This window comes from Tyto alba, unplaced genomic scaffold (genome assembly GCF_018691265.1).
Source record: "Tyto alba isolate M040663 unplaced genomic scaffold, T.alba_DEE_v4.0 Super-Scaffold_17, whole genome shotgun sequence".
NCBI classification, from domain to species: Eukaryota; Metazoa; Chordata; class Aves; order Strigiformes; family Tytonidae; genus Tyto; species Tyto alba.
The window spans coordinates 18633251-18648091 of record NW_024881279.1 but is presented as its reverse complement, the minus strand read 5'-3'; the positions used below and the strand labels follow the sequence as shown (position 1 = coordinate 18648091).

The following is a 14841-nucleotide window of genomic DNA, read 5'->3' as shown; positions in this document are numbered from 1 at the left end:
ACACAAGCTATTTATGCGTTGCTTACTCCAGACTTAATTCTTTCCAATGCTTCTTGCAATCAGGTCACGCTGGTACACCAATGGTTAGTTAATGATGCACTAAGGGTGGAAGAACTGAACTGAGAACAGGAGAGGAAATTAAGCTAGAAAATCTGAAAAATGTAGGCAGTTATTCAAAGGTATTCTTGGAGACAAGCACAACTGAGTTAACAGGGTAAAGGCAAATGGAAGAGGGTGGCTGGTACATGCAGTGAAAGTACCCTGTAGTTGTTTAGTTGTTTTTTTTTTTTTTTTCATTGGGCCTTTTTTTGAATACAGTTGATGTAAGTCAAGCAAGGATACTGTCTGTCTTGTTCATATAGCTGAAATGTAGGGATTTTATTTTCCCTTCATCTCCTTATCACTATCCTTAGTTCCCATCTGTGCTAAAGAAAATGGTTTCCTGACAGGAGAATGTGTTCCTTCTATTATTTAAATGTCCTGTACTAAGATGTATAAACTAACTCTTAAAAGTTTATTCTGTTTTTAAACCATTTTATGACTTCAGAATCTTTAGTATTCATTTGACATTTATCAGTAACCATCATAAATAGATTTAAATATTATAAAATACTGCTGTACTTTAGTGTTTCTCAACTTTTTCAATCCTGTTAATGTCTTGCTTATACCTTAGAAAGATTCACTAGGAGATTGATGCAAATAATTGAAAAAAGATGCAAAAAATATGATGTATTCTTTGCCTCTGTGGCTTCTATTTTTAAAGGCAGAATTCAGTAAAAATTTATTATGGACAACATGTAGAATTATTGGTCTGAGTTATAGTGTTGGTTTGTTTCTGTGTGGTTTGTTAGTTTATTCTTTTTTTTATAGTCCTTAATCTGTTCTTTTTTCTTGTTGTCTGTGTCAAATTACATTGATGGGGAAAGATGGAGATCATAAACTGTAGCTGTTTTGTCTGTGGCACGAGTCTTGCAGACATGTAGACTGGGTTTTTTGTCAGTATGAACCATGAGCTTCATCATCGTCATTGCAGACTTCTAAGTATGGGACTACCCTCAGTTCTTTGTGTTGGTATGTTAGTTTATTTAGTTAGTTAGTTTTTCAATTCCAGTAAGTAACTGTACCAGCATGTTAAAATGATGTTAAAAGGAGATTAATTCCATATTAATCAGATACAGAAATGGAAAAACAGTTATGTATGTTCAGGAATATCAAGAGTTATTTCCTCAGATGAATGAGTACAATTACCTGTACTCATATAAATACTTACTTTTTTGATAAGTGGAGTGTGGTGTTGATATTAGGAAAGAACTCTTTTTCATGGTTAGAAGCATTTGGGGAAGTTAGTAGGTATATTAAAAAAAAATCAGTCCTGTTTCTTCTCTGAATATTGATAATGTACCTTTTAACAAGCTTAAACTTCAAAATATGTAACTGCCTTTATTTGACAATGTAGTTCACACTAGAAAAATGGAATTTGTTACCATGACAGTTGCTTTTCATTTAATGTCTTAGAAGAATATTACTTCATGTTGGGAGAAAAAAATGGTCTTGATTCAAAGGAAATAATAATTTATGCTTGAACACTCACATATTTCTTAGTAGCAGTTCTGTCCTACTAAGAGGATGTTATGTGAGGTAAAAAAGAGACTGGCTTAAGTAGCAGTCATATTGGCCGGCTTGTATGGAACTGCACGTATGACAGAAAATCACTGGAAATTGTGCCAGCCAGGAGCACTTTTCCCCCCTGTAGGATAGGTTAGGAGTAGTTAAACTGCTCTCAATGCTTCGAGAGCTTTCACATTTTGTTTGCAGTATTACTTGCTAGTCACTAAAAGCCCTCCTAAACAGCCAGCTATGCAGCATTTTTCAGAATGCAAATGTGATAGCTGAGGCATTCCTGGGAGTTCTGACCTCTACTCCTTCCCTGAATTTATTTTTGTACCTAGAGAAATAATCAAGTTGAAACAACATTTAGGAACACACATCTGATTTCCAGAAATTATTTCTGGGTCAAGGTTTGTACAGGTGTCAGATGACTGCCACATGTACTCAAAAATAATACTGTAATCTTTTTGCCATTGAATTTTACTAGAAATGAGGGAGAAATTGAACCTAAATCCAAGAGGTGTATCCCAGTGTACATTAATACAGGAACTATAGTTAAAATTAATTGCATAGGAAAAGCTTCTACTTGCTGTTCTGGATTTGTGATCTCATATTCTCTTTTAGAAAATTTGTCTAGCCTCATGACAAATTTTTTCGTATTAGATTGTTTTCGTTCAGTGGCAATAGACAACAAAATTTGTCAGAATGTATTGTTTACAGTCTCGTGATCTTTAGAAAAATACTGAATGCTTTTCTGGCATGAAAACTGTTTCCCCAAAGGCTTGTATTTTTGACATTTAACAGCTTTTGGTAGACATAAAATGTGACTTGGAAGAAAAAAAGTTTACTCCGACATTAGAAAATTTATTTTTTGTAAAAGGCTTCATGTATCTAGGAAACTGACACCCAGAACAAATTTGTGGTGATGTGATGGAGAGTATATCAGTTCTTATTGATTGCAAGTTTGCTGCTTATTGCTTATTATATTAAAATAAGCATGGGCGAAGACCAGGAAAAAAGACTGTTTGTCTTGTCTCTGTTGGTTAGCACTAGGTCAGATGGAACAGTCTGGACAGGAAAAACAAAACAAAACAAAACCAACAACCAACCAACCAACACCAAAAAACACTAAAACCCAAAACCACCAACAAAAAAAACCCAAACCCCAAACAACAGAACATATTCAACCAGGAGGACTTTACGGGTGTCTAGCAAAGGCAAGTCTAGAGGAGAGAAAACAACAACACAGGACCTATGGCACAGCCAGCTGTTTGGTATGCTTTTTTCAAATGAAATGACAGAAAGACTCTAGGTTGGGAAAGAAAGAGTTAATCTTGGTTTGTTGTGACTCTGAAGGCACCAAAGTTAGTGTACTGAGAGCTATCCTTAAGTATAGGATCTTGCAAGAAGGATTAGCTTATAAAATAATTTACTTTTCATTTGACTCAACTTTGAATTAAATAGAGTTTGTCTCAAACTAGAGTATTTGATTTTGAGCTCTAACATATTAAGATGTAAATTTAGACATGAAATTCCATATTTTGGTGTGCTCACTCGGAAGAGAAGATTCAGAAGAGTGGGCAGCTCAAGGTCTGGTTACAGTGTGTTTTACTTGTCTTGGAAAAGATGCCAGTTACTTAATAATTTTGAATCTAGAACATAAATTGTCAGAGAGTGAAGCAGGATGCAGGACATTATACTTGGTATGTGACCACATGAGGAAAATGTATTGGGGGGATAATAAAGGTGTTAGGAAACCAGGAGTTTAAAGACAGAGGGTAGGAACTGGCAAAGGGTGTAAACACATGGGAAATGGGTTAGTGTGATTAACAGTATTTTTGAAAACCAGCATTTTTCAAAAAGGTGGATTCAGGAGCCTTCCCAATTAGAATGCTCAGAAAAAAAACCCATAAGATGTTCTCTAACTTTGCAAATATTCCAGTCATCTGGGTATGACCACACTTAGGAGTCACTAAAGTCAGTCATTCTCTCCTCAAGCTCTGTGTTACCTAAGTTTTTGCATCAGGCAGGACTCACTTGGGTTTAGAGTAGCCCCAGAGATTGATCTTAATTTTGGTGGCAAGTACTCTGTTTAAGCTGTATTATACCAATTGGGTCTCAAATATATTTAGTTTCTTAAACGATTGTAGTCTTGAGGGGAGAGGCAGGCATGCAGTGAGCACCAATACTGGAAATAAAAATGGAAGAAAGTTCTTGTATGAGAGCAATGTACTTGGAGGAGGAGGCAAAATGTATCAGGATTGATGATTTGCTTTTTGTGGTTTTAATGGAAACATTAGTTTGTAGAAATAGAGCAGCTGATAGATGCTCCAGTGACGGAGATGCATTCTGCTAAAGAAATTTTGGATGTCAGTTATAGTGTGTGAATACTGTCTTCTTTTTCTTCTGCAGTGATCTAGAAAAAAATAATATCACAAGAATCACGAAGACGGACTTCACAGGACTGAAGAATCTCCGTGTCTTGTGAGTATAACACAAAACTTATCTTTCTTTACAAGACTGTTTTACAGTGGTGGTGATACCAAGAATGTCCATAATTCTAGACATCAAATGCCAGTAATTTCGGTACATTATTCATTAGTGTTCTTTTAAATCAGGCAACTGGAACAATTTGTGATGTGAAATACTGCATTTCAGTTCTATGCTGAAGTCTGAACGTGGCTTCAGAGCTATTTAGTTGTTTGTGTTTCTCACTGGCTTTTAATGAATAGTAAAAATTTTGATCCGCTTTACAGTCACTTACGCATAAATCAATTCTACTGAAACACTAGCAAATAGGACTTTCAGGTTTTGGTCACCTTAAAGTACAGTCCCATTAACAGCCCTTTTGCAGAAGATTAAGCAGAACTTGATTACGGGTAGCTGCAGAAGTTGTACACAAGGAAACATGTGAATTTTTTAGTCTAATATGAAGTAATGAATACGGAGATGTTTAGGTGGTGCTGTTCCTTGATCTAAAAGTATCAGTTACAGTTTAACTGTACTTCTAAATGGGCCTTGAACATCAAAAGGGGAAACATCAGTCTACAGAATCTGTCATTACTGATTTGCTATTTTTTACTTCTGTGAACCTCAAATGGCACCACTAAATTAAGGATGAAAATTAGGACTTATTCTAGTTATATACAGACCTTTTTTTTCTTAAGAAAATAATCATAGGTTAAAAGAACAGGAAGTAGATTTTGAAGCCATTTCAGTCCTTTCAGGAAAGGTTGGACGGACTTCCTATTTAAAATGATTTATTTTTTCCCTTTGAAATGTCTCTAACAGTTTTTCTGTATTACATCAAGTAGTTTAGATCCCCTTCACATCAACGTGGAGGCAGATGTAGATATCGATGCCTTTGACAGAAATACTGTGGGAATCCAGTGTTTGCTTTGTGAAAATTAAGTTAGTTGTATTACTCCTGTATGTAAACCCAAATATATAGCTTTAAATATTTGGGCATACATGGGGGGGGGGGGGGGGAGCGGGAAAGGTCAGATGAGAGAAACAAAGTAGTTTTCAATGTAATGTACTGAATTACTTGAGGCTGACCTCTTAGGTTCTTAGCGCTTCTGGAGGTCTCATTTAAAGTAACTGTTGGTTTCTGCCTTCACTGGGTCTAATTTGGGCATCAAGTGCTGCTGTAGCGATGCAAATTTGCAAGTTTCTCAGTGAGAAACATTGCTGTGTTATCAGGGAGATTATATATGCATGTGTGGAGATCTATATGTTTAAAAGCAGTGACTGAGATGTTTCAGAAACATTTCCAATAAAAACATGAAAGGTATGTATTTATGTTAACAGTAACCAATGGATAAAGTTCAAATTTCGAATTTTACTTAAAAAAAAAAGGAAGAATTGGTATCTAGTTCTGTTCATCAGGTGCCATTTACATAACAGTGACTACATTCTGTGTGTGTGTGTGTGTGAGATGGAGTTCACTAACAGTATTTTACTGAACTGCTGAGCTTAATTCCAAGTTTTAGTGACTAAGACAAAAGATCTGATCTTGAGTTGGTCCCAGCACTGACAGAGGCAGGCTGGTTTTACCACCCTGTTGACCTTTTCTTCCGAAACAAACAGCTATCAGATGTTAAACACACAAGTAACCTCATCAGCACCCCCTGAAAATTCCTTTCTGTATTTCTGAAGGTTGCCCTCTGCAGTCAGTGGTTTCCTTTGAGTATCTTCTAAAGTCTTTAAAACTGCAACCGTTGAACCGTTACAGTTATTTAGTGATAATTCAATCAATGAATTAATTGAATACTGCCAATGAAAAGGCAAGTCTTTTCTCCTGCTACCGTAACACTTTTGAACAAGTTGTCATATGCTAAGAAAACATTTCAAGTCTTATTGGAAGACTTTCTGTTCTGTGATGTTTCTCATCTCTAGCAGTGGAGACATTTAGATTTCCTTGGCTCCCATCCCAACTGTCAATACCATTTTGAAAGTCTATTAAAACACATGTACTATACGATCATTAATGTCAGTAGTTCTTTTGGTTTGGTTGGTTTTTTATAGTGTCAGACATTGCCTGATGCCCCTGCAGTCATTCATACTGAATGCCCTTAATAAGCGAAATATGCAGCTGCCATCTTTACAGGAATGTTTTGTTCTGTGTTTGTTACAGGTTTGTGTAATGCTGTTGTTCAGCCTTTGAGTAGTGTGGTGTTTGCCACAAGTCATTAGGAATAAAACCATAATACACCTATTAAAATATATGGGGTTTTTATATTTTTTTTTTTCCAATGTATGAAGACCATCTGAAACCCAAGGCATGCCATTTCAGTGTCTGCTACATACCCATTTTTATTCACTGTTGTGTATTTCCCTATTCTGCATGTTCCTGTCCTATCTGCTATGTGTTTGTGGTTTTTCTTACTTTATTTTGTGCAGCTTTTTACTTTGTGCACTCTTGCTCTACAGAATTCCTTCAGATTTGTCTTATTTTTTCTTTGCTTTCTCTTATGGTCTCTTCATAATTCTGGTTGTTCTACATTACTGACACCCTCTTTCTTTTTTTTTTTTTTTTCCCCATGTGTGATAGGGATATAGTGGGAAGCACAGAAACTTAAAACCTGTCCCAGAGTTCCTAGAAAGGTAGTCTAGTTCTGTTTTTATACGTCAGAATGAGGACAATAAACAAGTGATCTGGAAATTGGTAGAGCAGTACAACAGAAAAAAGCTTCCAGAGAGCATACATGCAAAATATTTTTTCTGTGCACCTTCTCCTTTTCTCTTATAACCTGATTTTCACCTTTCCTCATGCAGTTTTTCTTCCCCCTCCTTTTTGGAACATGCCCCTTTGGTTCTCATGTTTGGGGGTTTTAATTATATTTTTTTCGCTTCCATATGTGGTTTTAGCCATGGCATACTCTCTTGCTGTCCATCTTCTCAACTGCTCTCCAGTTGAACAGCTGTGAGCACCCTCATAGATAAGTGCAGAGGAGTGGCTGTTGAGAAGAGGCAAGAGTAGTCCATTTTCCCTAGTTAGTCTTGGCTGGGCCGAGGCTGTTACGTTCTTCCTTTCTGTGTTTTAGCTAAAGCAATGTAAAATGTGCGGAGAGCCTAGAGATTTAGTCCATGCATCTGAGTGCTCTTAGAGAAGCAGAAAATGGGTGTGTGCTGGAAGGCAGCACTGAGAGAGGAAAAAGGTCAGCTTAAATGGGACTATTGGTATTCCTCTTCCTTGGCTTCCTCTTTACCTATAAAGAACATTTTTGCTGTGTAAATGAGTAGGCATTTCTTGCACAGTGTAAATGAAAGATAAGTCAGTCTCCATTGCTTATATCTTACCCTTGTCCCAGTCTCAGGAGGTGAAGAAAAGTAGCGTCAGCCCCAATGGAAACCTGGGACTTTTCCCTTAGGTTTTTGCACCCTGTTGTAAGTGGGACTGTGTATACATAGAGTTGTCACACAGAGCTGCCATGGTTGTATTTTGGGAGGGATTGAGCCCCTTTGGATTACTTACAAATGGTTTATTCTGAGCAAGCATGAAATCTTTGCAGAACGTAAAGTCTGGACCAGGAAATATGTTGACATTGAGTGGGTTCCTGCTGTGGGCTGGAAGAGTTATCACAATTACATTACATAAACTAAGAGTAGTATAGTAAGGATATAACAATCAGTGTCTAGACCAACACCTTTCTGAGCATAATAGTTCTGGTTATAAAAGTTTAGAAACAAAAATGTTTACCAAATCTGTCAGTCAGGAGGCAGTTTTGGAATAGGTTTCCCACTGGTGACCAAGAGAAGCAGTGCTTCTTCTGTCCACAGTGCTTTAACAATCTCTGATTATAACTGTTATTGGTACTGTTATGAAAAGCAATTTTTTAGTATGTGTGAAGGGAAGTGGGGAAATTCTTTTATTCTGTTGCCTTAAAACTAACTGGTATTTCTGGAATTGCAGACACTTGGAAGAAAATCAGATTAGTGTGATAGAACGTGGAGCGTTTCAGGACCTAAAACAACTTGAGCGGCTGTAAGTATCTCTATATACCGATGGAAAATCTACATTTTTTCCACCTCACTGCTAATGGTCATTCATAATATTTCATGGTTATAAGATTAACTTCCTTAAAGAGAGAGATGGGTACCTGCCTAAATTAAAATATTCTCTTAAACACGGTTGAATTTATATTGCATGACATCTAAACATAGTTGAATTTATATTGCATGACATGTAATACTTGATATAAAATGTACAATTGCTTGCCAAGAAAATAGAACTGTTGGTGACACCAGAGTTGTAAAAACATTTTCTGGGCAAGTCTTAAAATTGATATGTAGCAGAAGAAAGATTTGTTAATTGTAATTTAATATTATTATACATATATATTTCTATTTATTTATATACATACATAAATATTTATGCTCGTGGAAGTTGCAGTGGATTCCTTTGAGAACCACAGAATTTTTAAAACTGCTTTTAGACTTAATTTTCTGATTAGCTTAATTTCATTTGAAGTTGCATAATTCCACTGATACCAGTGGTTTCCAGGATATAATGCAAAGCATAGTGGAGGAAAGGCAGTATATTTTTGCTGCTTTTGACGGCAGTTACATTTATTTTTTTTCAAGGAGGTGAATATAAGATGTCTCTTAATCCAGAGTCTGCTTTATAGAAAACTACTGACTCTGCAAGAGTATGAACTTACATCTCAAAAAGTACTGAAGTCATGCTATGTCCAGTTGCTACTCGCAGTTGACTGTACTGTGTAGCATTATCATGAAGCTAGCTTAATTTGTCTGCTTATGATGGGAGCAGAACAAAATCTCTGTAATACTTGAAATACTTTTGGGAACTACTTCTTGTTAGAGGTAGGTGACTAAAAAAAATCACATGCTGGTTTGGAATGCCTGTTTGTTAGATGGAGAAGCAGGTTTATTTATGCTTGATAACTTACATTCAAAGCATTTGTTGTAGAACTTGGTATTTTCTAAATGATGTGTTCTGAAGCAGCTTTCAAGAGCAATTGTTCAAGAGAAGTCTGGAGCATTGAGCATATGCTGTACTAAAACTGTTTCAGATGATCTCAAGATTAGATTTGCATTTAAGATGTTTAACTAGTGTGTTGAACTTTTGAAATTAATTTACTCAGGATTTTTGTCTTACATTGCAAAGCTCCTTTTACGTCAGTAAAGGAGATGAGTTTTAAATTTTGATCTTAAGTCCTTTTTACCTATATTCAATTAGAAAGCACTTTCAGATCAGATTTTTGCAATAGCTGATTTATTTCATGTTTCTTGGGCGTACAAAATAATAACCAGCCTAATTTCCCAAAATTAAGCCTAGCCTGATGCTGTAGAAAACAGCTTGTTCACGTTACAGCTCATCTTTGAAAACTGGTATCCTAACTACTAAGTCCTAGTTTTAAGTTAATTTAATATATATATGTGTGTTTATATATATATATCTGTATATAAATACATCTTTCTCATACCTCTATTTATATAAAGATAGATTTTGTTAAACTACAAAATGAGTTTTGAAAAAATCTGGGTGAAAGGTTAGCAATTAGTAACCAGAAATGATACTCAAGTGTCACCTTAGCGTGTTGTTTTTCTGTAGAGCGAGCTCTGTTAACAAATTAATGTATTTTGTGAAACCAGAAATTAGGAAATATACCACCTTTAATAGTGTCTTTTTAAGTATGTGATGTTTGAAATTCTTACTACTTTTTTCCTGTGCGAACTCTTAACTTGGCCTGTTAAACATACTACATCTCTGCTTTTCTTTTAGGATCGCCTGTCATTAAAATATTTCCTAAATTAATGTAATATGAAAGGGAGGCCTGGAAACTTAAAATTTTTTGGTATTTTAGCTTAAATCATTTTTAGGACAAAACTATAAATCTTTTTTTTTTTTTTTTTGCTATGAGTCAGTAGGCTTTGGAGATTGAACTGTGGAAAGTTTGGCGTAACTTATAAAGGCTAAATTGCAACATTTTAGGTAATATTAAAGCTATTTTATTAAGTATTGTCAAGCATTGCAAAATGTTAATGAAGAAAGTATGCTGGTTCAATATTAAAAAAACTGGCTTTTTTCCATTTAATTTCTTTCAAATAACAAATAAAAGTTGCTTATATTGCTTAGATTTTCAAATAATGTTCTTTTTTGATCTGCTGAAGTAGATGCAAAAGTAATCGTTAACTTCTTTCTGAACAAAGCAGCCGTATTGTGTCAGACTTTAAAAAACGAGTAATTTCTATTCCTGGCAAAATACCATATATATAGGTCTTTCATTCAAAGTAACAGTGGAAGTACATTAATCCACTCACTGCTTCATGGTAATCATTGAAAGGGCATAACCTTAGGTGAATTTTATTTTAGTTCAATATTTTTTCACTTGTCTGGATATTGAAGGAAGTCCATCCTTATTAACTGAGTAAATTAGCAGAATTTTGTTTGAAATGTTCTGCATAACAGTCTAAGTAAATCTTAAAATATCTGTAGGGTTGTTAACCACTGCTGCCAAAAGCATCATGATGATGGCTCTCCAATTATTTAGATTTCACTCTGGTTTTGAATTTTTTTTTTTTTTGGGTGGGAGATGAATGCTCACAATACCAATGGAGCATTTAAAGGCATTATTTAGATATAGGGCGGGATATTGTAAACACTGTGTAATAGCTTAATGAAGTTTGGTAGTATCAGTTGAAGGAAGCACATAATGCAAGGTATGTTAAAATGACAAAGAGTACAAAGTTGAGAAATCATATGGAAGGTAGAAATCATTTCTTACATTGGCATATCCATACTCAGCTTTCCAAGTGTGTAGAAATTTTAATGATTGCCTCTTAGCAAAATTCAGTGGTTTTAGTGTAAGTTATTCTTATGAGTCCTAAGACTGAGAAGTCTTGAGAATGACTAGTGGTACTCACCACAGCGGAAAACCAGAAATGTTTCTAATGGTTTTATTCCAATAAGTTTCTACAGTTTTATTTCAAAACATAAAGATTAGTGGTGAAGTAGCTAACAATAAAAAGTCAAGCAATTAAGAGACAGCATTAATAGATACCAATGGTGCATTCAGCTTCCTACCTTCTACTTGTTGCACTGTTGTTGAGCCCCAAACAAACCAATGATGCTCTTGTGTCATGCCACAGTCAAGCGCGTAGAGCCTATGTGTCCATGTGACTTAAGTCTGAGGTGCCAGAATGACTTGGGTATGTCTCCTCTCAGGCTTGGTAACTTCTCCCAGGCTTCTTGAGGTCTAAAGTGCTTCTTTCCAAAAAATAACGCTAATTGATGTTGAATTACAGACTTTTCAGGACAAATATATGCATCTGTTCAAGGGAAATCTGCTGCTAAAACCTGAAAGTGCCAGTTATAAATTTTGATAGTCTGCCCTCCTTGCCAGTAGCAGGGTAACAATTTTAGCACAACACCTGGGCCTGTTGGTGTGTGGAAGTTTTCAGAAGTTGTAGTTCTTTATTTTTAGTTCCCTTCTGCAGTTTTTTCCTACTAGTTAAGTGGAAAACGTCTGACTTTGATCCTCTTTCCTGGTTTTGTTTTTTGTGGTTTGAAGTAGCCTATACAGAGTTCTATACTGGCACAATATGTTATACCCACATTTATATTTTAGTATTTCAGCTGTATGCTTTGCTACTAACACAGTGTATGATTTTACATATGGAATTTCATAATAATTTTATCTTAAAGAGGAGCAGGAAGAAAGAGGCATACTTACTGGTGGGCCTAAAAGATGAACTGAAAGTTCTTCCAGAGCCAGATGTATGTCACACATATATGTGAAAAATGAGGCAGGATATAAGACACCAAGTGATCCTGACTTTTCCACGGCCAACTGCCAGAAATTGTCACGTAGCTGTATTATCTTCAAAAGCCTGGACTTTGGCTGATGGCTGGTTCTTTCTACTCAAATTAGTGTCTTTAGCTAGCATAAAAGATCTCAACATCTGAAAACACTAAAAATGTGTTTTTGTTGTTTAGAGGAGGGGGGAAAAATGTATAAGCATGGCCAAATCAAATCTTTTCGAAGTTGGGAAAAATAATTAGCTTAAAAAGCCAAAAGAAAAAGGAAAAAAAAAAAAAAGCTAGAATCCAGATTTTAACCCTAGCATACATATGTATGGTTTTGGTTTTGTGCATGATAAAACAGATGTCAAAATGGGATTTGTACTTGACCTTTAATGGCAGTCGCTTCTGTGCATTGAGTCTTTGTAAGCAGCTTCCTAAATGCTTAAGGTATTAAAGTATATTTATTTGGCATAATGTACTGTAAAACTGCTATTAGTGACCAAAGATGCTAAGGAGAAGAATAAATTTTCATGTGATCCTTCACAATCTGGATTTCATAAATCGAGATTGAACAGGCTTTAAATAAATCATGTAATACAAAAAGCATCTTCCATAATTAACATGCTGAGTGGAAAGATTGCTAAGTGCTTCAGAGTAGCAGGCAAAATAATAAAAGCATTGGACAGTTCTTTGCTGTTGTAAACAAAAGCTTATTGCAGATCTTTGGTAGCATGGACAAATCTATAGTGTTTATGTAAGTTTGCAGTGTGTGCAGTTTAGAAGTTTTTCTGGAACTGCATACACTACACATTTATGAAGCCATATGGATATGTAAATATGTAAGACAGTTTGAATGTAGCCTTTCAGAAAAAAGCTTTGTTTTGTGTCTCCATTTCCCTGTGACTATGGATAACATGATTCGAAATCAGTGATCATAAAATGCTGGAGAACAAAGACATGCTAAAATGGATTTAGAGCTGTGGTCTGATATCTAGTCAACTTCATTACTTGCATACTTCCCTCTTCCTTCTCAAGCTATCATATATAAGTTGGTGTAGTACCAGGTTTGCTAACAAACTCCCCAGGAACGGGCGGTGCTTTAGGAGTGAGAAATGATAACCTGTGGCCTTACCCTCTGAGGAGGGTGTGAGTGATAAATTGGGGCTGCTAGAGGCATCGTGAAGCTCCTGTGTCTTTGCATTTTGGAGGGATGGATTTCTTTGCATTCATACCAAAGATATCTGCACCCCACATTGACTCCTGAGGAACTGGGTGTAGCAGATGTCAAAACTTGAGTTAATCTTTCATACTGGGCAGAATTACTGCTGCAACAACCCACCATAAATCGGGTAAAATGAACCTGTGCTGTCTAAACCCAGATCACAGCCTGTCAGTGATGTTATCTTTTGTAAATGGGGGAAACGAGTTTCTAACAGACCAGTTGTAAACTTAACCACTCTTTGTGGGAGATGGCAAAGAATATAAAAAAAAACAAAATTCAGTGTGTGACACTGAGGTGTGTTCTTGTTTTCCTGATGTGAAGAACAGACTAGTACTTAATTCTTGTGCTGCCTGCATCTGTGAGCTAGCAATATGAAGCTCCTTGCTGCATTGGCTGATGACTGCAAGTTCAAGTAATATTTATTGATGCTGGTTAATATTTAAATAATATCATGAATAATTGTGCTGGGTTTGTGCGATGTGTTTTTTGTCAGTGGGGGAGGGGGCTACAGCAGTGGCCCCTGTGAGAAGCTTCTCGAAGCTCCCCCCGCTCCAAGTCGGCCCCACCTCTGGCCAAGGCCGAGCCAGTTAGTGGCGGTGGCTGCGCCTCTGCCATAACGTAATTAAGAAGGGGAACCTGGGAGGGGGAGCTGGAGTTGTGAGGAGGAGTTACGAGAAGGACACCTGTGGGAACACCCAGGTCAGTGGAAGGAAGGAGGAGGAAGGGGCGGGAGGTGCGCTGGAGCAGAGCCCCCCTGTCTCCCGTGGGGAGACGGCAGGGCCACCCCCCTGCCACCCGTGGAGGTCACCGGTGGAGCAGAGGCCGACCTGCAGCCTGTGGAGGGGCCCGCACCCGATCAGGAGGCTGAGCTTGAAAGAAGCCGGGACTCTGAGGGGGGAAGCGGCCCCCCCAGCTGTGGTAGTTCGGCGCTGGGAGGACTGCAACACGCAGGGGGGACCCACGCTGGAGCGGCTCGGGAAGGGCTGGATCGCGTGGGGAGGACTCACTGCGGAGAAGGTTCGTGGTGGCCTGTCTGCAGTGAGAGGGGAGCCCCGTGGAGCAGGGGAGGGATGTGCAGCGTTCACCCCGTCTCCCGAGGAGGAAGGAGCGGCGAGCTGACTGTAACCCCCATCCCCTGCCCCCTGCACTGCTGGGGGAGGAGGGAGAGAGATGGGGAGCAGAGCTGAAGGGCTGGGGGAGGTGTTTTGGGATGTGGTGGCGCTTCTCACTGTCCCACCTTGTCTGTTAAATGTTGGGGGTTTCTAGAGTTTGAATTAAAGTGATGCTCTTTTTTCCCCTAAGGAGTCTGTCTCTTGCCCATGACTGTAATGGGTGATCCACCCCTCCTTGTCTTTATCTTGACTCTGGAGCCTTTTGCTTCATTTTTTCCTTTCCAGCACTGGGGTGGGTAGAGGTGGAGAGGGAGAGGGGAGTGAAGTGTTGCATGGTGCTCAGTTGTCCTCTGGGCTCAAACCATGACAATAATGTTTGTCCCTTATCTTTTGAGAAATTATTCCAGTTTAAAAAAAAAAAATCCCATAATCAACATCTGAAAAAGCAATTTCTTTTACTTTGCATTTTCAAGAAAAGTTTAGCGATGCCTTTCAAATGAGTGTCTTTGTTTACATGATGATGAGCTATAATATTTCTGGGTGTGAGTATCTGAAGGGGTGCTATTGGTTTTATTCCTGGATGCTAATGGCACAGTAATAGAGAATGGAGCACTCTGTACTGCAGAATC

At 37.5% G+C, this 14841-nt stretch overlaps 1 protein-coding gene across 1 annotated transcript in view; it reads left to right on the top strand.

Moving 5' to 3' along the window:
• SLIT3 (slit guidance ligand 3) overlaps nucleotides 1-14841 on the top strand; it is a 525410-nt gene that overhangs the window by 19467 nt on the left and 491102 nt on the right. Inside the window, exons 3-4 of the mRNA XM_042790009.1 lie at nucleotides 4021-4092; nucleotides 8024-8095. Coding sequence (XP_042645943.1) covers nucleotides 4021-4092; nucleotides 8024-8095 — 144 coding nt within the window. The remainder of the gene's footprint in view (nucleotides 1-4020; nucleotides 4093-8023; nucleotides 8096-14841) is intronic.